At 46.9% G+C, this 19,394-nt stretch overlaps 12 protein-coding genes across 12 annotated transcripts; 10 read left to right on the top strand and 2 right to left on the bottom strand.

The window, feature by feature from the left end:
* Nucleotides 1-853: 853 nt before the first annotated feature.
* Nucleotides 854-1,963, top strand: TbgDal_VII5640 (hypothetical protein, conserved; the record flags this gene model as incomplete). The annotated part of the gene is made up of 1 exon (XM_011776634.1): nt 854-1,963. The coding sequence occupies one exon, from the start codon at nt 854-856 to the stop codon at nt 1,961-1,963; it is 1,110 nt and encodes a 369-aa protein (XP_011774936.1).
* Nucleotides 1,964-4,170: 2,207 nt separating this feature from the next.
* TbgDal_VII5630 (5'-3' exonuclease XRNA, putative) lies at nt 4,171-8,427 on the top strand (the record flags this gene model as incomplete). Its single annotated transcript, XM_011776633.1, has 1 exon — nt 4,171-8,427. The coding sequence occupies one exon, from the start codon at nt 4,171-4,173 to the stop codon at nt 8,425-8,427; it is 4,257 nt and encodes a 1,418-aa protein (XP_011774935.1).
* A 721-nt stretch (nt 8,428-9,148) lies between these two features.
* On the bottom strand, nt 9,149-9,493 carry TbgDal_VII5620 (hypothetical protein, unlikely; the record flags this gene model as incomplete). The annotated part of the gene is made up of 1 exon (XM_011776632.1): nt 9,149-9,493. The coding sequence occupies one exon, from the start codon at nt 9,491-9,493 to the stop codon at nt 9,149-9,151; it is 345 nt and encodes a 114-aa protein (XP_011774934.1).
* A 242-nt stretch (nt 9,494-9,735) lies between these two features.
* Nucleotides 9,736-10,119, top strand: TbgDal_VII5610 (hypothetical protein, unlikely; the record flags this gene model as incomplete). Its single annotated transcript, XM_011776631.1, has 1 exon — nt 9,736-10,119. One exon carries the CDS (start codon nt 9,736-9,738, stop codon nt 10,117-10,119), a length of 384 nt encoding a protein of 127 aa, XP_011774933.1.
* A 1,304-nt stretch (nt 10,120-11,423) lies between these two features.
* On the top strand, nt 11,424-11,828 carry TbgDal_VII5602 (hypothetical protein, unlikely; the record flags this gene model as incomplete). Its single annotated transcript, XM_011776630.1, has 1 exon — nt 11,424-11,828. One exon carries the CDS (start codon nt 11,424-11,426, stop codon nt 11,826-11,828), a length of 405 nt encoding a protein of 134 aa, XP_011774932.1.
* A 50-nt stretch (nt 11,829-11,878) lies between these two features.
* TbgDal_VII5601 (hypothetical protein, unlikely) lies at nt 11,879-12,214 on the bottom strand (the record flags this gene model as incomplete). The annotated part of the gene is made up of 1 exon (XM_011776629.1): nt 11,879-12,214. One exon carries the CDS (start codon nt 12,212-12,214, stop codon nt 11,879-11,881), a length of 336 nt encoding a protein of 111 aa, XP_011774931.1.
* Nucleotides 12,215-12,321: 107 nt separating this feature from the next.
* On the top strand, nt 12,322-14,883 carry TbgDal_VII5600 (hypothetical protein, conserved; the record flags this gene model as incomplete). The annotated part of the gene is made up of 1 exon (XM_011776628.1): nt 12,322-14,883. The coding sequence occupies one exon, from the start codon at nt 12,322-12,324 to the stop codon at nt 14,881-14,883; it is 2,562 nt and encodes an 853-aa protein (XP_011774930.1).
* Nucleotides 14,884-14,894: 11 nt separating this feature from the next.
* On the top strand, nt 14,895-15,374 carry TbgDal_VII5595 (hypothetical protein, unlikely; the record flags this gene model as incomplete). Its single annotated transcript, XM_011776627.1, has 1 exon — nt 14,895-15,374. One exon carries the CDS (start codon nt 14,895-14,897, stop codon nt 15,372-15,374), a length of 480 nt encoding a protein of 159 aa, XP_011774929.1.
* A 76-nt stretch (nt 15,375-15,450) lies between these two features.
* TbgDal_VII5590 (hypothetical protein, conserved) lies at nt 15,451-16,134 on the top strand (the record flags this gene model as incomplete). Its single annotated transcript, XM_011776626.1, has 1 exon — nt 15,451-16,134. The coding sequence occupies one exon, from the start codon at nt 15,451-15,453 to the stop codon at nt 16,132-16,134; it is 684 nt and encodes a 227-aa protein (XP_011774928.1).
* A 218-nt stretch (nt 16,135-16,352) lies between these two features.
* Nucleotides 16,353-16,805, top strand: TbgDal_VII5580 (T. brucei spp.-specific protein; the record flags this gene model as incomplete). The annotated part of the gene is made up of 1 exon (XM_011776625.1): nt 16,353-16,805. The coding sequence occupies one exon, from the start codon at nt 16,353-16,355 to the stop codon at nt 16,803-16,805; it is 453 nt and encodes a 150-aa protein (XP_011774927.1).
* An 11-nt stretch (nt 16,806-16,816) lies between these two features.
* TbgDal_VII5570 (hypothetical protein, conserved) lies at nt 16,817-17,629 on the top strand (the record flags this gene model as incomplete). The annotated part of the gene is made up of 1 exon (XM_011776624.1): nt 16,817-17,629. One exon carries the CDS (start codon nt 16,817-16,819, stop codon nt 17,627-17,629), a length of 813 nt encoding a protein of 270 aa, XP_011774926.1.
* Nucleotides 17,630-18,269: 640 nt separating this feature from the next.
* TbgDal_VII5560 (hypothetical protein, conserved) lies at nt 18,270-19,289 on the top strand (the record flags this gene model as incomplete). The annotated part of the gene is made up of 1 exon (XM_011776623.1): nt 18,270-19,289. The coding sequence occupies one exon, from the start codon at nt 18,270-18,272 to the stop codon at nt 19,287-19,289; it is 1,020 nt and encodes a 339-aa protein (XP_011774925.1).
* Between the last annotated feature and the right edge of the window lie 105 nt (nt 19,290-19,394).

The raw sequence follows: 19,394 nt of genomic DNA, 5'->3' as shown, positions 1-19,394 counted from the left end.
TCTGTGCGCGACCTTTGCTCTTTTTTTTTTTCAGTGGGGGTAGTGTCTGCAGGTGCGGACGTGGACTATTGTGTTTTAATTCTAAAGTGTTTCAATAATGGTTTGTCGGGCTTTCCTTTTTCTTCCCTACTCTATGATTTGTTTATTTTTTCCTTCTCAGTTTCCTTATTTTTGGTGCAGGGGGAATATTAACTGTTATCATTATTATTTTCCCACAAAAGCGACTGTGAGATACTTCGGTTCGATAATATGTTCTTTTTTATGTGTTAGTTAATGGATTTATTTCACCACCATTTCTTTGCCTACCCTTTATCTATAACTGTCATTCGATATATAAATGAAAAGCGTGACCAAATGAGTAATATATACAGACTTATATATTTTTGTATCTACATTTGTGCGCTGTGTTTAGCCCATGCTACGCTCTTTTCCACGTTTCAGCAACACTTTAAATACTGCGGGGAGCGCTTGGTTCCACACAGTATTCGCGGCGGCGTTTGGGCGTGTGGGCACCGTTTTTTCACTACCTATACACACTTATATATCCATCTGAGTGCTTTTCCGTTTTTGAGGATATACCTTTTTTTTTTTTCCTCCACCCTGTTGCGCGATCTTGACCTTTCTCTGACAATCGTTCTGGTGCTTTGTACACGGGGTGCCTCCCCGTATCAAAGGCGAGATCTACCCTACTCCTTAGTTCTTCTAATTTTGTGGCCTCGCCGTACTCTGTTTTTCCGATCAGTTTTGCATTTTTGTCCCCTCATATTTGCTGTGTTGCTGTTATCCCCTACGTTCTGTTTATTCACTTCTTGTGCACATGAAAACATAAAGCGAAAGGGCATCCTAAAGAAGCATGTTCTCCACTACCACCGGTTCTTTCTGTGGACCTTCGCTTAGTCAGCCAGTGAGTTACTCACTTCTGGTGCTTCCGCCAAAGAAGGAACTCCGGAAGAAGGGCTACAACATGACTGATATCAACACAACTTCGACACGCGTACATCCACTTGCTCGATGGCAAACACATGTGTTAAAGCATGGTGCCACTTACCGTGATGCGCTTGACGCTGTGGAAGAGGCCAACACAAAGCACTGGGGGTTCCTAAAGGCTCGCATCCAGTTCTCCTGTGGCTCCTTTGAGTCCTTCGTGCGTACTAATCCGAACGATCCCAGCACATTGAAGGGCGTTTCTACATACGACCCTAACGGTGTCTTCCACAAGGAGACACTTGACTGCACGCTCAAGAACCGTTCTACACTGCTTCCCCGGCTGCGCGCCATCGTAGACGGGCGGGGCCACCATCTTTCTGGCAGCACCCCGCCGGCTCGCAGTTTCCATCCTCAGGTGCTGTACAAGAACTGCCCACCACCTGTGCTTTCCCAGGCTGGCTATGATTTTACGCCCATGAGTCACAACGCGTTCTTGCTACGCACTAACGATCATCCTCAGGGTGTGCGTGATGTAAAGAGCGACTTTATGAAGGGCAGTTGCGACTACCGTCCCAGGGCGTATCTTCGTGATGAGGTGAGCGGCGGGGTGAACAGCAGGCACTGCCACTGCGCAGAAGTGTACCAAGTGGGTGACTACACGATGGATCTGGCGCGGGGAGCTGAGATTGACCACCGCAACCGCACCGTTAACTTTGAATACACCAAAAAGGGGACCCTTAAGTCAGGCAGCAATATTGTGGGGAAGCGGCACGCACGGGTTCCGCGATTTCCGTGTGACCACAGTGTCAAGGGCGCCTGCGCTGATGCTGGTATGGATACACGGGACGGTGGCGAACTCCCGTTGATGAGTGGGGAGGCGGTTGCCGAGGGTGCGGAACAGGGAGGAGCCACAACAAGCCCGGCTTTGCGGTCACCACGGAGACATTGCGGAGCCGGAAACGGGAAGGGGTCGTCGGATTCGCCTGTTGGGCGGAGCCAAGAGCGCGAAAAGCAGGTCCAGGTGCTGGTGGACTGATGTAATCCGCTGTGGAGAGTATTCCTGCAGTCATGTAGAGTGGGTGCGCGAGGGAGGTGAGATAGAGGGGGTGCCAAAATCGTAAACGAAGAACAACAAACTTTACACATTTGTTAGAAGATTAAAGAGTGGGACGCGCGGGGTAGGGAGTAACGCATGCTGGGAAATGCGAAGTATCTTCGTACGTGATATTGGCGGGGAAGGCACTCGGAGGAAGGGACGCATGAACGGACGAAATTAAAGGAAAGAAGAGGTGAAGATGTTCGCTGGTGGGCGTTTGTGTAAGGACCTCCTCCTTCTGCAGTTCCGTTACATGACAACACATAAACAACCATTTTGAAAAAATTTGGCTGTATTTTGTGTTGTTATTCCCGTTTTTTTGTGTTTACCACTTTGCCGCTTTCAATTTCTGCAATTTTTTGCCCCCCTTCTTCCCTCCTTTTACCCCTTTTTGTTTTTTCTTTGTGCACTTCATGTTAGAATGAGGCGCGGTTATTCTTCCCGGCGTAGGATCTGACTGATTTTCAATTCTGTTTTCTATTTCATTTACTTTTTTCTCTCGTTAAATGTATCATCATCCCTTCTTTCACGTGATGTTTGCACTGATGTATCACTTTTCAATAATATGATCACTGCTTAATTGTTTTTGTGCGCCAAAGTCTCATCTTTCAATGCGATCTCATCTTCGGTCGTTTTCGTATCTCTTCTCTTCTTTTCCTTTCCGCTAGTTTTTTTCTAGTTATTAGGCGTGCTTGTATCACACATTAACGCTAAAAGACTTTTTAAAGTTTTGTAACAGGGAGAATACTTTCCCTCCCCACACACATACACAACCCTTCGTTTTCAGACTTTTGTGTTCATTACCTTTTCACTTTTGTTGTTGTTTTGTTTTCTTGAGATTATTGTTATAATTCCCTCAGTTTCCTTACACTTTTTTCTTTTGTTGTCACTGGAAGCAAACAGACCAGCCTCTTTTTTTTTGGTTTTGTTTTGTTCTTTATTTGATTCTTCTCTTTACTCTTGTTCTGTGCCTCGGTAGAGCAGCTTCCGGTTGCACTTCTCTTCTTTGGGACCGTCACATTTGTTTCTCCTGTGTAAAGAAGGAGTAATATATATTGTAAAAAAAAAATAAATAAAAGAGGGCAGAACAGGGAGTAGACTTCTTGTTTTCGTCTTTCGTTCGCTCGGTTCTCCTTCCTACTTTACCATTTGTCGTTAGCTACCACTTGACAGGACCTTGGAAGATTTTAATAGTGGGTCCGCCGACGAAAGAACAATAGGGTTAAAATAGGGAAAAGAGAAAAAAAAAGAGAAAAACAAGGATAAAGATAAAAAGAAGACAAGCGAAGACTCGGACACTTTCGCAGTGGCTGTATATAGATATCTACATAGATTTCTACAGTTAGCGCAGCCGGTCGGTGGTAGTCGTTGTTTATTCCTTCCACCTTTACTTCCATTTGTTTTTTCCCCCTCCCGGGTGCTTTATTTCCCTTTATTTTCTTGTACTATATTCCGTTGGTCTCTCTTTCCCCTTACTCCCATTAATCGGCGTGGGAGAGAAAAGAGTGGGTTAAAGAAGAGAGAAGAAAAGAGAAAACGGGTAAAATCTTTGCTATTGTTGTGGGCCACGTGCTGACCTTTTTTTTGGCGTGTTTTGTCCGCTCGTAGCGCGAGGCCAAATTACTGAGGGTAAGGGACTAGGGAAAAGAAATACAAAGGAAAAAAAAAGTTGCATTACAGGAAGACAGACGGAGAAAGGTGTGGTGAAAGAGGGACGAGGAAAGAGGAAACAATCGAGGACGAACGAAAGAAGCAAAAAAAAAAAAAAGCGGACGTTTTGCGGCTGCGAAAGGACAGGAGGGACGAAGAGAGAGAGAGAGAGAGAGCCAACCCAAGAAAAAAGAAAACAACAACAACATAGTGGGAGATTCATAAGGAAGAGGAAAACGAGAGGAGAAACAATAAAGTGCTTCCCTGTTATTTTCGTTCCCTCCAACCCAGGTATACGCCTTCTGTCACAGAGTATTGGGGGGAAGCAAAAGGAGAGGAAACGAACGAAGTGGAACGTGAAAGGATTGAGTGCGTCAGGTGGTTGGTGATTACCAAACTGCAAAAAGAAGAAACCTGAAGGGTGAGCAAAGAAAAGGTGAGAGATTCTCAAATAAGAGAGATTCTGGTAGCGAAACAGTTTATATATACGTGTAGACATGGGTGTTCCAAAATTCTTTCGATGGGTAGCGGAGCGCTACCCCTCAGTGATCACCCCATTTCGTGATTTTCCACCTCCAGTTGATAATCTGTACCTGGATATGAATGGTATTATTCACAACTGCACACATCCCAATGATGCGGATGCCACACACAAAGCGCCCACGGAGAAGGCTATGGTCGAGGCCATGTTTTCGTACTTGGAAAAACTTTTCAATGCGATTCAGCCCCGAAAGTGCTTCTTCCTTGCCGTTGATGGCGTGGCCCCACGAGCCAAGATGAACCAGCAACGGCAGCGGCGTTACCGCAGTGGGTACGAAATGATGGTTGCACGGGAGGAGGCTTTATCTCGCGGCGAGGAACTTCCCGAGGAAGCTGATGTGTTTGACAGTAACTGCATTACCCCGGGAACGGACTTCATGGTGCGCATAAGTGAACATTTTCAATACTTTATCATGATGAAGATGTCGACGGACCCTGCGTGGCAAAACTGTAGCGTTATCTACTCGGGCCATGACCACCCCGGTGAGGGTGAGCATAAAATTGTTGAATTTATCCGTCGGAGGAAGATGCAGCCGGACTACGGTCCGAACGAAACGCACTGCATGTACGGACTTGATGCAGATCTCGTCATGCTAGCGCTCGCTACTCACGAGCCTCATTTTGTGCTGTTGCGTGAGGTGGTGACCTTTGGGTTTGGCCAGGAATCGCGGCGGGCACGTGAACAGCGTGAGCAGGACGAATCAGACGGCATTGTGGCTGACAAGTCTTATCAGAAGCCTGACGAGTTTGTTTTGTTTCATGTGAATGTCTTGCGTGATTATCTCGACCTTGAGGTTCGCGAGAGGCTTGGTGACAAGCTCCCGACCAACTACGACCTAGAGCGAGTTGTAGACGACTTCGTGCTCATGTGCTTTTTTATCGGTAATGATTTTCTACCGAGTATCCCAACGCTTGGTATCCACGATGGAAGTTTGGTGCAAATGCTTGACCTTTACGCGCAGCGGGTGCTGTTGGCCCACACGTACCTAACCGACATGGGACGCATTGACTGGCGAGCCGTGGAGGGGTGGCTGCAGGGGCTTGCCGACCTAGAATTCACCACAATTAAAGCTCGAGAGGCGCAGGAACAGGAGTATCAGCGAAGAATGGCACAACAATGTGGCGAACACCGGGCTGCCACAATATCAACGTCGACTGTGGAGTCGTTAAGGGAGTACAAAGACCGTTACTACCGAGACAAGCATCAGTTTGCCATGGGGTGGGATCCACAAGGGGAAGATATGGCCAAACTAAGACTACACTACATTGAGGGCATCATGTGGGTTATTGGCTACTACTACCAGGGGCCGCCATCGTGGAAGTGGTACTTTCCACACCACTACGCGCCAATGGCCAGCGATCTGGTTAATCTTCCCGCTGTGGCGGCTTGTGTTAAATTTGATCCCGGTAAACCTTTTCTTCCCCACCAACAGTTGCTCGCGGTTTTGCCGCCTATGTCGTACCGCTCTATGCCCCGTGCCTATTGGCCGTTACTACGAAGCAAAAACAGTCCTCTGGCCAGGTATTTTCCAGAAAAGCTTCAAATCGATCGAGAGGGCACACGCGCACCCTGGGAGGGTGTAGTGTTGATTCCCTTCATCGAAGAACGGACGTTGCTTGCCGCGTATGAAACTGTGCAAGATCGAGTAACGCCGGAGGAACGTGAGAACAACCGCCTAGGTCTACCAACCCTTTATGCCTACGATCCCACTATTGAAGCCTACGAGGTGCCAAACTCGTTATTTGGGCCCCTGAGAAGAACCACCGTTCGCCGTGACGCTTTCGACTTCCCCCCCTTGACAAAGTTTATTCCGCGGCTCTGCACAGGCGTGTGTACTGGTGAGCAACAGTTTGAAGGGTTCACGACACTTCGGTCGAAGTGGCGTTACATCACCCCACAACGTGAGAGCGGTGTTGTGACTATCTTCGGCATGCCCGCACGCGGTGAGAGCTTGCTCCTAGGGTTGAAGGACAGCTTCAACGCTATTGCCGCCCATGAGGTCGCAACGCTTGTTGGGCAGGAAGTTCTTGTTGGATTCCCGCACTACCGCCGCGCACGTGTGGTAGCGGTTAGCGACAAACGTGTGCACATCAGCGCCAATATAAATCTAGAGGGTGTTTCGTGTGGTGCCAACGTACGGGAACTAAACCGGGACGCTTCAATGAATATAGCGAAGGAATTGGAAACACATCGACAGTGTATGCGGGAGAAGCTCGGAATGTCTGTAAGCAACCTGACAGTACTCGTGTATGTTAACCTTTTTACTGGAATGCGCATGACCCGAAAGGGGCGTGTGGTGCGCAACTTTTCCAAGGACCAAACATGCTATGCATTGCCCCTTGTAGCGCGCTTGCAAGACGTGAAATTAACGGAAGACTCTCGCTACGTTGAGAGGGATCGTGTGGAATGGGATAACCGCTTTGGTTCCAGAGTCATACTGGTTGGAGCTGAGCCAAAAAGTATGAAGGGGAAGGATCAGCAGCTATATGGTAGTTCTGGTGTTGTGGTTAGATCCAGCCCTGATGCTGAGGGGACGTTTACTGTCGCTGCACGGGTGTTTCAAAAGCCAGTTTCTATTCCGCACGTGCTGCTTGACTATGCTTCGTCTCGCAATTGGGTATCAATGCCAGATGTGAGCAATGAGGTCCGTGTTGGTCCCTTGGCTCTAAAGCATCTTGTAGGTTCTGTACGCACATCCCCTCAGTACGGTTGCCGTGAGATTGGGCTCGGCCTCATTTACACGCGGAATAACCTCGTTCGCATCGGTTACGCGAAACAAACGGTGCGTGGTGGCAAAGCATGGGGAGCCCCCGGTGGCAGGTTGGGTGCGGGGCTGGCAAATAGTGACGATGCATTTGGCAGGCCAGTCCAAGATGCTGCGCCGGCGGGTCACTACTTGGAAAGCCTGCAAAAGGGCGAGTCTCGTCCCCGATCTTCCCGTCCCATGCAGTACATGACATGGTTCTCGCGGAAAGCCGTTGTCTTAATCAAAACGTACGTGGAGAGGTTCAAACCACTTGTTGACCGACTGGAAAGCATTGCCTCTTCACCCCAAGCTCTGGATCCCCCGCAGTTCATGACGGGCGAGTGGGCTGATAACGACGTGGACGACGTTCTTCGTTCGATCGAAGAGTTTATCGAATCGTGTGGCATACAAAGCGTCCCCCTTGTTGCTGCCCAAGATGACGCTTTTCCACGAGAACACGTGCGAATGTTGGAAGAAGAGCTGGACCGTCAAGGGCCACGGCCGTTGGAGGACAGAATACTGAGCTCGGTGGCGCGGCGGTGTCTCTACTTTCCTGTCACAAGATGTGCTGGTGGACACATTTCCCAATTACCTCTTCCCCAGGAGCAGACAGTTCACCTTGGCTCCCGCGTTGTGAACTGCCGTGCCTGTGGTGCAGCACCTTTCGGTGCAACTGGTACCGTTGTTCGTTTGCTATCAACTGGCCACGACGCGGAAGTTGTGTATGATGACCCTTTCGTTGGTGGAAGTTACTTTGACGGCAGGCTGCGTCAGCCTCGTGGCTCGATATCGAAATTGTCAACACTCCTCGTTTTGAATAAACCTTCGGGTGACGAATCTGAGTCGCCACAAGGACAAAATGGGTCCGTTGTCCAAAATTTAAAGAGTATCTGCAAAAAGTTGCAGCAAAAGGAGGTCGATCACGATCAACAACGGCAACATGGGCGTGGGATGGGAATTCCATCCACGGAAGGTACCCCAAGCATCCCGAAGCCACGTAGCGCCATGGGGGAGACAAGTGCTTCTGGTATCGCAGCTGGACGGAACGTCGTGTCACCTTCATCTCTAACGGTAAGTGGTGGTTCTGGCGGCATCCAAGTAGCAGAACTTATGGGGAAATTGGCATCGTCGAAGGCGACTTCACCAGATGCAGGGCTGAATATTTGTGGTGCAACATCTGCTGCAACTGTCGCTAGCAATAAACTGCCGGTGGCTCCTCGCTCAGTAACCACCACGGCAGCCCCCGGCTCCGGGACCTTCTCCGTTCCACTACCGCGTACAAGTGGCAACGCAAACAGGACAAACAGCGGCGATGGCGAAGGTGATAAAGGTTGCAGGAAGCCTGGTTTCTCTTTTACTGTTCCGTCGGAGGTTTTGAACGGTGAATTCCAAATTCGCCCTGGTGAAGGGGCTTTGCTTCTGAAGCGCATGATTTCTCAGCATTTATCAGGAGACAGGAAACGATGAGGAGTGTTGGTGGTGTTGGTGTTGGTAGGAGAAAATGAACCGAAGAATACGTCCATGAAGCGTGACTTCATTCCTTTTCATCTTTTCAGTCTTTATTTGGACATTTACCCACGGTGGACCTCGCATCTAAGCATATGTGCATATGTACATATTAGATTTGCGTTTTCCCCGAGGAACTCGGAGATAAATGGGCGCGTGAAGGTGGGCTTGTCTCTATTGCTTCAATTTTTTTTTTTTGGTGCGTGTGTATGTGGCAAGTGGTTGGAAGTGAAATGAAAGACACCATGATAGCGTTGAAATGTGTGAAGTTCACGTATGCGTAAGCGTGTGTGCATGTTTGTATGGGTGCGAGAGGAAAGAAAAAAAAGAAGGTTGATACGCGGGAATCGAACGACCACATTGTGTGGTGAAATGAAAACACAATAGGGAGGAGAGAGCGAGTTTAGCCCCCTCGCGTGATGGCAGTTACGACATAAAAATAAATAAATATATAAGTAACTATACAAATATATATATATATATATATATATTTATATATGAGATTATATGTATATACATACGCTTGTAGGTGGGAAAAACTTTTTCTTTTTTTGTTTCTTTGATTCACAAGAGGATTTTAAGCCACTGTGTTCTTTTCTTTGTTACTTATTATCATTATTCGACTTGCAACGGAGTTTAAACACAATTTCACTGTGAACGCCGTCCGCTCTTTCTCTCCTATTTATTTCCACACTATATTCCTTTCCCTTTCCCTCCCACTGTGCTTGTGGGTTTGTGTTTGTGTTTCCATTTTCTTTTTTTTTTTCTTGTGCGTGAGCGCATGTGGGGCGAGGGGTATCAATGCATGGTACTTTTCTTTGACTTTTCTTTTCCTTTCCTTTGCTGAGGGAAACAGTAAAGGACAGAGTGGATTGCGTAAAAGGACGTGAAGAGAAAGAGAAAGAAAAAAAAAAAGAAAAGAATTGGAGAAGGAATAATGAAAAGCATGAAGAGAACGCAAAGAAGGAGACAAATGCACGAATATATATATATATATATATATATATATATATATATTAAACTGCATGTTTGCGTATAGTTAGGTTTAGTTACGGAGTTTAGGTATTAATTGATGAGGGAAGAGAGGAGAGATCGAAATGTTGATAAAATAGCCGAGTAGTAGGTGAAGTGTTAGAAGGCACAAAGGATTATATATGTTTCTTATTTATTTACTTATTTATTTATATAAGATACTAGGATAGGAAGCACGCATACATACAGGTACACAAAAGTGTGTGCAGATACGGGAAAAAATTAGAGCACAACAACATGTATTGTGATGATATGAGGTGTGTGTGTGTGTGTGTGTGTGTGTGTGTGTTTGTGTGTGTGCATGTTTTTTTTTTAAATTTTAATATTAAGAGGATGAACGTATGGGTTTGGGTTTCAAAAAAAAAAAAGGAGGAGAGGATAAATAAAAAAAAAAAGGGCAAAAGAAAAGAAAAAAAGGAAGGGGATAGCAAAACGAAAGAAACCAATGACGGAAGTGGAGAGACGAATGTGACAATTGAGAACAAGAAAAACGACTTTTTCTTACCCCCATTCCCTTTCTTTTTTTGTTTTGTTTTTAATATTTTATTTCTCTCCCATGCGGTACTTCATGTTGCCGCAGCTGGCATGCAGGGAGAAGCGGGGGGGGGGCGGAGGGAATAAATGGGGCGGAGGAGGCGGTAAGGGGGAAAAAAAAGCACTGGTCATTTTCAGGCAAGAAAAAAAAATAAAATAAAATGTGATGAAAGGAAAATAAAAATAAAAGTAAAGAGAAATAAAGAAAAAAGGTAAAACGAACGTACGTCATGTGAACCCGCGTCCCTCCCGCATTCCATCCCTTCCAAATAACTTGTTTGTTTGTTTTTCAATTTATTTTTATTTTTGTTTTTTTAAGAAAGAAAAAGGAGATAGAAAGGAAAGAAAAGAAAAGAAAAGAAAAAAAAATGGAGAGCATGTCATTTGAGTACTGTTTTTTTTGTTTTTTGTCTGCGCACATTGTCGTTTCCATCACTTTATTTTTGCATCTTTTTGTTTTGTTATGTTTTCTGTTCCCATCACCCTTTTTTTTGTTTAAAAAATATTAAATGTCTTTGGGTGTCTCTTTTTTTTTTTCTTGTTTGTTACTTCTTTTCCTTTTCCTTTTTTTTTTGTTGTTGACTTTTGGGCTTTAGTTTTGGTCGCCTATTGATGTATGTTTTCAGTGTTCTGTGGCGTGCCGCAAGTATTGTTCCAACGTCTTTTTTTTTCTTTTTATTTCTTTTCGTGTCAAATTATTGTGTTATGACTATGTATTGATGTCTGTTCTTTCCATGTACCGTTTCTGCTGCTTCCGCCGCCCGGTTCTGTTTTTTTTTGAAACTTATATTATTGGCATGTTTTTCTCTTTTTTTTTCTTTCTTTCTTTTTTTTTTTTAATTGTTCCTACTCCCATCAAAGGTCATAGATTTGTTTCCGTGCAACAATAATATATGTGCTTACGTCTCACGATATGCGCGGTTCTTTTTTTTTTTAAAGAAAGGAAAAGTGAAGGGTTCGGGTTGTCAGCCGTGAATTTTAGTAGGTGCATTACATTTTAAAATCATTCTTCTTATTTTATTTTTATTTTCACCCTTGAAAAGGAGAAATTATATACGTTACTATCATTACTATTATTGCGAACCGTCAGAGCATGACTCGCAGTGAAGCATAAAATGGAATGGAAGGGTTAATTGAATTATTACGCCTGTCTGAAAATACCGTTTTCAAGTTATGTATGAATTCTTATGTGGAGTTTGCGACCCGATAGCAACGAAAGTTTTAACCTTCATAAACAGATTTGTTATGAGTTTCGACTTCTGCCTGTAAGTAAGGGTTTTGTTCCTCATGTATGTCGGTGGTTAAACTTGCTTATGATGCTGAAAAACAAAAAAAAAAGAGAAAATTGTTTTCCTGGTGCCATTTTGTAAGTTACCTACAGTACTTGTCATATGAGTGTTTTTTTTTTGAAAATAATTTTAATGTGCACATGCGTGTTCAGCAGTTGCGACTATGATATCTATCTATCTATTATTATTATTATTATTATTTATTTTTTTTCCTTTCCCCTTTCCCCTTTGGTCCTTTTTTTGTTTTTGTTTTTCTTAATTAGAAGAAAACACGAGGAACGCGTGTTAGTGAAGGTTTTCGTGGGCGCGCTGGTTGTGTTCGGGGTCGAGTTAGCCGCAGCAGCAACGTGTGGTGTGTGTGTGTGTGTGTGTGGTGTTAGTGGCGGTTCCAAGTGGATTCTCCTCTTGTCTTCTTTTTTTTGGGGGGGGGTCTTTTCTTTAAAGTCTCTCGCGAGACCACCACTGTTAATTAGGGAGGAAAGGCATAGGAAAGCAAAAAGAAAATAAATTGTGAAGAAAGGGATCGTCTTTTCACAGGTAGGTGCAGAGATAATTACTTATGCGTTCACTCCTTTACATAACCCATAGCGATAAATATCATCAATAATCTGAGGAGAAGGAAGGCGTCTCCATACTGAAACGGGACGAAAGAAAATTGGAAATACGGTTTGATTGATTGTGAAGGGGAAGGAGAAATATACAAGACAGGGTTGAGTGACGTTATCGGTGTGAGTCAAACAAAATTTGTAAAGGAAACATCGAGGCGAAAGGGAGGAGGAGGAGGAGGAAGTGAAGGGGGGAAAAAAAAAAGAAAGGAAGTCAAGAAAAGAATCAAAAGGGAAGATAGAAGTCCAGCAAGCAAAAGTTGTGAAAAGGGAGAGGCAAGGATTCATTTTCGATTAGAGTTTTTTTTTTAAAGAAAAAATATTCGGATACTCGTAGGAGGTTGTGAGTGTGACGCGGAATTATTCAAGTGTTGCACCCACTTTTTCCTCATAAGATGAGTACTGGCCCTTCAACCACGTTGGCAGGGAGCGGTTGCCTCACAGTTGCTCTCGCCGGCGCTGCTGTTGTTGTTTCTGCGGTCACTTATATTTCTAACAAACGCCGGTCTGCATTGTCTACCATTGCCGCAAACCGGGGCGGTTTTCAATCGGTGAGTGTCCAACCTCAAACAAAAGGAAACGTGGCGGGCCAGGATGCATCGAGTGCCAATAGCCGCGGGGTTCCACATTCCACATTTCCCCAAAGTAACACCGGTCCAACGAACAGATCATACTACTACGCGTTTGCAGAGAGGCATGTGAAGAGACACAACGCAACGACTATGGAATGGCGGGATGACGTACTGGGCGTTCGAATGCTTTTTTCACCCATCCTGTTTGCTGTGGAAACCGAGGAGCGGCAAGCCCCGTTGCTACTTGTTGGGTTGCGTTACCTCAGACAGCCGGAGCATCGCGTTGCCATAACGTTTGAGTACTGTGAAACAGAAGAGACGGCGGAAAACTATCGTGAGCTTAGCCTTGAGCGTGTTTGTGACTGCGCTAAGTTGCTTTCTGGCACCGGGAACATTCGAATTGGCAGCGCCCAGTTGCCTAGTGCCGAGTACTGTTATCTGGACAGAGGAAATAAGCTGAGATTTGCACTCTCTGTGTTCCTTACAAGCAAGCGCCTTGCCGTAACTGCGCAGTACATTGCCGACACGCGTGTGAAGAGCGTGCTGCCTACGGCCTTCAATGAACTCGTGCGGTCCATTCAGTTCTCTGAGCCACGCTCGTCACCTTCTTATTTGTTGTGTGCTGAGCCGCGTCTTGGGTTGGGATTTAGACTACCGCTCGACTTTGTTATGGATGAGCACCTGCGAGAGCTGTTAACAATTGCAGAGGAAACGACAGTAACATCGGCGACACCTCGTGCATCCGGAGGTGAAGGACCAAATGGAAGTGCTTCGCACAGTGCCCTTCGCCGGATAGACAAGGAGGGGCGCAACAGCAGCAACGGTCCCAGAGCAGCTGGCAATGCTGCTCCATCAACTCCAGACGTGCTGTGGGGCTTTAGTGTACCGCATCAGCTACCAGACTTATGCGCGGTTGAACACGCTACCGGTGGGGGTAGGTACGGGTTTTTGGGAAATGGGGAGACAAATGGTAATAGTGATAGTGTTAGTGTGCAATTTGCCACTATTTCAAGCCTCGGCCCACGCCGAATCGTTGTCGTGGCTTGCTACGAACCCTTGCCGGCGGGTAATTTCAGTTGGCAAACATTTTTTGAACATCATCTTCGCGCGGTAGTGCGGCGCTTCTCCGTACATCACTCCACTGATGGATCTAATGCCTACTCTGTCAGTGTTGTGAGGAGTAATGACGAATTGCAATGCGCGAAAAGCGGTAAACAGAGAAACTTCGTAGTGCAACTACAGCAGATTATGGTACCAACGAATGGTGACAGCGCGGGGGAGGATGACCCGAATCCCACACTACAGTTGGAAGGGGCTCTTTGTGTGCAGGAAGTACTCATTGATCCAAATAATGTTTGTGCTGCCCATTTGCGTCATCCACAGGGTCGTAGGAGTGACGGCGATGCTGTCTCACCCACCGACTTAATGCATATGCATACCGATAAGGATGGTCCAAGTGGTGAAGCGTTTATCAGCGCCTATCTGAGTGTGTTTTGCTTGCGCATTCGGAGTGAATGTGTTTCTATGTGTTTTCTTTTCCCGACCGCATGCCACACGCTGGAAGAGGTCGTCACTTTCTGCCGCCGTACAATTGATACCATGTCACTTGGAAATCATTACGGACAGAGTACTTCGCTTATATACTGCAATAAACGACACGAAGTACTACCCTTTAGTATATTATTAAACCCTGCTTGCGCAGCTGCCGCTGCAACAGTTGTGGTAAGAGAACCTATTATGGGTGAACCGCTTGCTGCATTCTGTGTTGGTGGCATGGATGGCCTTACTGTCCACCTCAGGGTATTCCCAATTCCATTTGTTGCGCACACTTCACAGGTGGCGCGACGCCGGGCAACCTCTCGGCTCGAGAAACTAGTACGGGATTACCTATTGCGGCTTCCTGGCCGCGTATGTGTGCACCATTGGGAGACCACCATGTTAGGCGCCTCCGCCGCACTGGAGGTGCATTACGAGCAGCTGTGCGATAGTGACGATGACGATGGTGATTCCGATTCCTTCGTCATGGACAATGATATGGGGCGCTTCAACCCGTTTTCCCTCCTGGGTTCAATATATTGTCATGAGGGGCATGATATGGAGGGCGCAGAGTGCCCACAGGAGCAACACACACCAGTGATTGGCATGTCTGCTTCTGCTGTGGGTTCGTCTGTTTTGTCGCGCTCTGCAGAGCATATGCTGCTGCGCGCCCCGTCGCTAGACTCCAGAGAGGAATCTACGACTCTGCAAGTAGCAGTAGTTGTGTGTTGTGAGGGTTGTGCCTTCCTTTTCCTCGCCAGTTTGGAGGGGTACCCTCTCGCAGCCGTTAGGCAGGTTGTACGGCAGTTCGCTTCCAATCTCTCTGTCTCAACCGGAGTGACGGCATAGGGATTGTTGTAATGCATCCACCGCCTCTGTGCGCTTTGCTGTTCCTTTCCTTCCCTCTCTCTTTACTCTTCTCCCAAGAGGAGCGGGAAGATGTGCGACGGCGGCTGCAAGGCAACTCCCTGCAGTCTCATACGTACCCGTGTTGGTTATTTGTTTACCAAAGGGGTTGCTTGTCGCTCCTTGTGACTGCATATGAGTTGTCGGGCGGCCATGCCTCTCCCTCTTTTTTTGCTTCGTTCTTTTTCCGACCCATGTGTCTTGTTTTTTTTTCGTTGTTATTATCTCCTTCCTTTTTCTGGTTATACACATTTTTGTGCAAGGGTATTCGTGGTGAGCGAAGGGAAGCCTCGTTTATTTCACCTGCTTATGTCCTTGGTATAAAGTTGTTTTTGGGTGAAAGTTCCACCGAACGCGTCATCGTTGTCTCAACTTTGATTTGCATATATATATATATATATATACATATATATTTTTTCCACCCCTCTTCCTAGGACGCACTTATTTCAGGAGGTCCACGCACTCCAGGTGGGAGAAGTTACGCCCAATTCCCTCACAAGAAAATATCCAATGAGTCTCCTCTGCAACATTTCCATATACATTCTGATGGTGTTACCCATCATTCTGCTCTCCAGGGGGTACAATATGCGTCCTCAGCGGCTTCTACCACTTGTCGCAGTTATCGCCCTCTCCCTTATTGCACAGTCGACAATCATCACGTCGCTGACGGGTTCGGGATTATTTTTGAATTGCCTTCAACAAATGTTTAAGGTCCTGGCCGTCCCGGTGATGGATGCAGCGCTGATAGACTTCGCACTCAACGATCCAAAAGCGCGTAAGTCGTTGCAAGTGATGGGTGGAGGCGATGATGCCAGTGCCGCTGTTGCCGTCGCGTGGACCGCTGTTGATGTCGCACTGTATCGTTGGTTCAACTGGTATCATGTGATGGGACAGCCAGGTTTCGATGAGGAGAACCTCCGCTCTGCGGTGGAGGCCTTCGTGAACATCGTGTCACTTTTGATTGCGGCGCGTTTAATTGAGGGGCGTGTGCAAGGTAATGAACATAATTCAAACAAGGTCAACAGTACCCATAATGTTAGCTCAGGTGTGTGGATTTGGGTTGCAGTTGTGCGTGTGATGGGAAACGGCGTCGCTCATTTTTACGGAAACAACCTCATTGGATCCGCGCTAAATGTGGTCGCCTTGCTGTGTATACGGTGCTTCCTTGGATCTAAAACTGGTGCGAAAATTTGAGAGGGTGGTGGTGGTGAGGTCTCCCGCTCGAATTACCATCCCAACTGCACATTTAACTCCATGTTAACTGGGGAGACGCTTGTGGAGAGAAAGAGAGAGAGAAATGAAAGGGATGTGGTCCGGACCAGACGGAGTTGAGGATATTAGCGGCGTAACATGGGAGATTCAAAGGGGTAATATTTCCACATGGTGAAATAGGAAATAAAATAAATAAGAGCATGCAGGCGTCATTCGAAGCTGGTTCTGGCTACCAATGCCGCACTGGGGGAACTCTTGTTTTGACACATCTTACTCCTTCCGTTCCTCCAACTTGCCCTTTCGTTCAGCTTTGTAAACATCTGTTTCCTTCACGTTTCATTGTTGTAATCACTTCGGTATCTCAATATTTCGACCTTTTGATCTTTCCCTCCCTTCCCCCTCCCCCACTTCTCTGTCATTCGGTGGTCCCCACGTTTGAGCGCAACATCTTACGAGAAGTGGTTTACTCTTCCTCCTTGTCGAAGCTACACGTGCACTTGTGGAAGATCATATTGAAACGACGAAGAAACGCTAAAAGGAGGGAAGGGGTAAAGCAAGAAAGAGTTTTAGAGGTGCGCGAACAGAAAGTGAATAGGGTTATATATATATATATATATATATATATTTATTTGTACATTTATAGAGAGGCATAGGATTAGTGGTCATGGACGTTCTTATTGCAAAAGCAGTGGAGCGACTCGGAAAGAAGAAGCTTTGGGTCCTCGTACACGTTGTAGACAAACTACCAGAGTCCGAGCGCACGGTTGGTGGTGTGCGGAATGCATTTCGCAGCATCAATGTTTTTATAAACGATATTGATTTTGCGATGCTCGCTTCTCAGTTTGGCCGCCGTTGCGGTGGGGTTGGGATATTGAGGGGTGTCACAACTGTGACTGATGAGAGTGCTCCTTTTGACGTCGAAACTTTTAAACGCTCGTTTCTCCCTTCGCTGTCGCCACGGCGGCAACACGTCGTGTCGCTGTCGTTGAAGCGTGTCCCCACGGATGGCTCTGGATTCATTACCTTTGATGAATTAATGAAGGTGTACGACACTGCAAGGCACCCTAAACTTCTTTTGGGGTGGGAGTCCCAAGCGCTTGAACGAATGTTTCTTAATGACTTTTGGGAGGCCCATTCGGACGGTGGCATCACGGTGGAGGAACTAACGGCATATCTTGTTGGTATCTCTCACAAAACGGTACGTGATGAGCACTTTGAGCTCCACTGCATTCGCAGCTTTTCGCTGGATCGACCGAAGGTAAGCCTGGAAGAGCGAATGGCTTCAGCTGCCTCTACTGATATCAGACTCAAAAGCATACACGGAACCAAGCAGCATCCCCTATACCAGGCAACATCATCAGACTACGGAAAGGGATGGGAGACTGTAAAATACGACGGCAAGTTCGCCTGCAAGTACACTTTCACTAAAAATTTGCAGAGCCAGTGCACAATGGGGCCTAACACCATGAATATGTGACGAGAAAGTGCCTAGGGGTTCTCCATCGCGCGTTAGCCCCCATTTCGCTCATCTTCCAACAAACTTCCTTCCCCTTTACTCGGTTTATGTTATTTTTGAAGACCCGCATTAAAAAAAGTTACCGGCATCAGCACGGGAGCGCATGTATTTTATGTGAAAAGAATGAGAACATATGGTGTGTGAGAAGCGGGCCGGAAGCTTGGTGGGAGGTGACGTTGAGCACTCCGCAAACCCTCGTTTTTAGCTACAGGCGTGCGAGGGGAAATGGTGAAGCAATTTGTTCACTTTCTTTTGGGATTAACTGTGACCGCCCCGAAGCAGCCTCCACTGAGGAATCAGAGGCCCCCACACGCACTCCTCTCCTCTTTTTTTACACTTGTTGTGCAGCAGTTGGGCGCACCACTAGTGACTTCGCTTTCTTCCTTCCTCGACACTGCACAGGCTTGTTACAGCCCGTTCCAGTTTCCCCATTATCCATACGTAACATGGTTTTGCCGATCCTTTCTTGTTTCCCCACGTGTGTGTGCACTCGCCCACCATTTTATGTCACTCTTCGCTTCTTCTATGCTTTGGTATACATCTGTACACACACACACACACAAATATATATATATATATATATATATTTCGTATATAGACTATGACTGAGCATATCTGTGCTTCGCTGGTCCTTACCAGGGGCCCTGAGGGGCTTCAGCGTCGTTTGCCCGTCCGACTACCCCTGAGCGGCAAACCAATCACCATCGGCCGGGCCATCGATAACGACGTGGTTTTAGAAATGGATTTGATTTTTTCATCGCAGTGGCACTGCCAAATGTTTGCACAAAAGTGTGAGCCTGAAACAAGCGAAAGGGTTGAGGAAAGGGAAGCCGCCAGCGATCCGTCCCGATGCGAAGGACGGCACGTCGACTGCGAGGGTCAAACGGAAATCCCGGTGAAGGAGCAATACAGTCTGTGGCTTGTTGATGTGGGAAGCAGTAACGGAACATTTGTTAACGGCATCCGAGTCGCGTCTTCCGCTCCGACACCTCTGCACCATGGCGATGTAATCGTGTTGGGAGGGATGCGCGATGTAGAGGTGGGTAAATCACTTCCCATGGAAGACCTCCCTTTAGAGATTGTTACTTGGCGCGTCGCCATGGAGGGCAAAAGTGAAGAAGGATTCGGATTCGTGGCTACCCCGCCGGTTTTTCTCAGTATGGAGTTTGTTATTTCTCAGGCAAGGCAACGAGCACTGGGGGCACTTCAGGATAGCCCTGATCCAAAAGTTTCCACCACTTCCCCATTGAAGTTGCCTTTGAAGAGGATGAGACATGAGCAGGAGACCGGGAGCAATAAACTTTATGACGACGGCGACGTAACTCCCAAACGTCGGATTCGTGAAGTGAGTTACCCGTCTGGAGAAGATCGTAGTGGCGGTGAGTTGGCGAGACGAAGCGGAACCGTCGCCGCATACCTCGACCCTAATGAAGCCAATGCCTGGGAAGTCACGACGAATTCCTCTTCTGACGTCGCCTCCACGACCGGATTGCCGTGCCCCTCCTCAAAAGCCACCGCAAGTAGGGGTTATTGCAACTCCGATGCACTTGCCGAACCAACTAAGGAAGATGCCAGAGAAACGCGGGTTGCACCTGCAGTAGCCAGGGAAACCGTACAATAGAGTTCTTCATCTTTCCGTACAGGTTGTAAAAGCTAACCGCGTAGCGGAGGACATTTGGATCAGAAAGCACGTCAGTAGAAGGAAAGACAAGGAGGACGCGCGTAA

Source organism: Trypanosoma brucei, chromosome 7 (assembly GCF_000210295.1).
Source record: "Trypanosoma brucei gambiense DAL972 chromosome 7, complete sequence".
In the NCBI taxonomy this organism is placed as follows: Eukaryota; Euglenozoa; class Kinetoplastea; order Trypanosomatida; family Trypanosomatidae; genus Trypanosoma; species Trypanosoma brucei.
The sequence above is the reverse complement of the archived record's forward strand: the minus strand, read 5'-3'. Positions and strand labels throughout refer to the sequence as shown.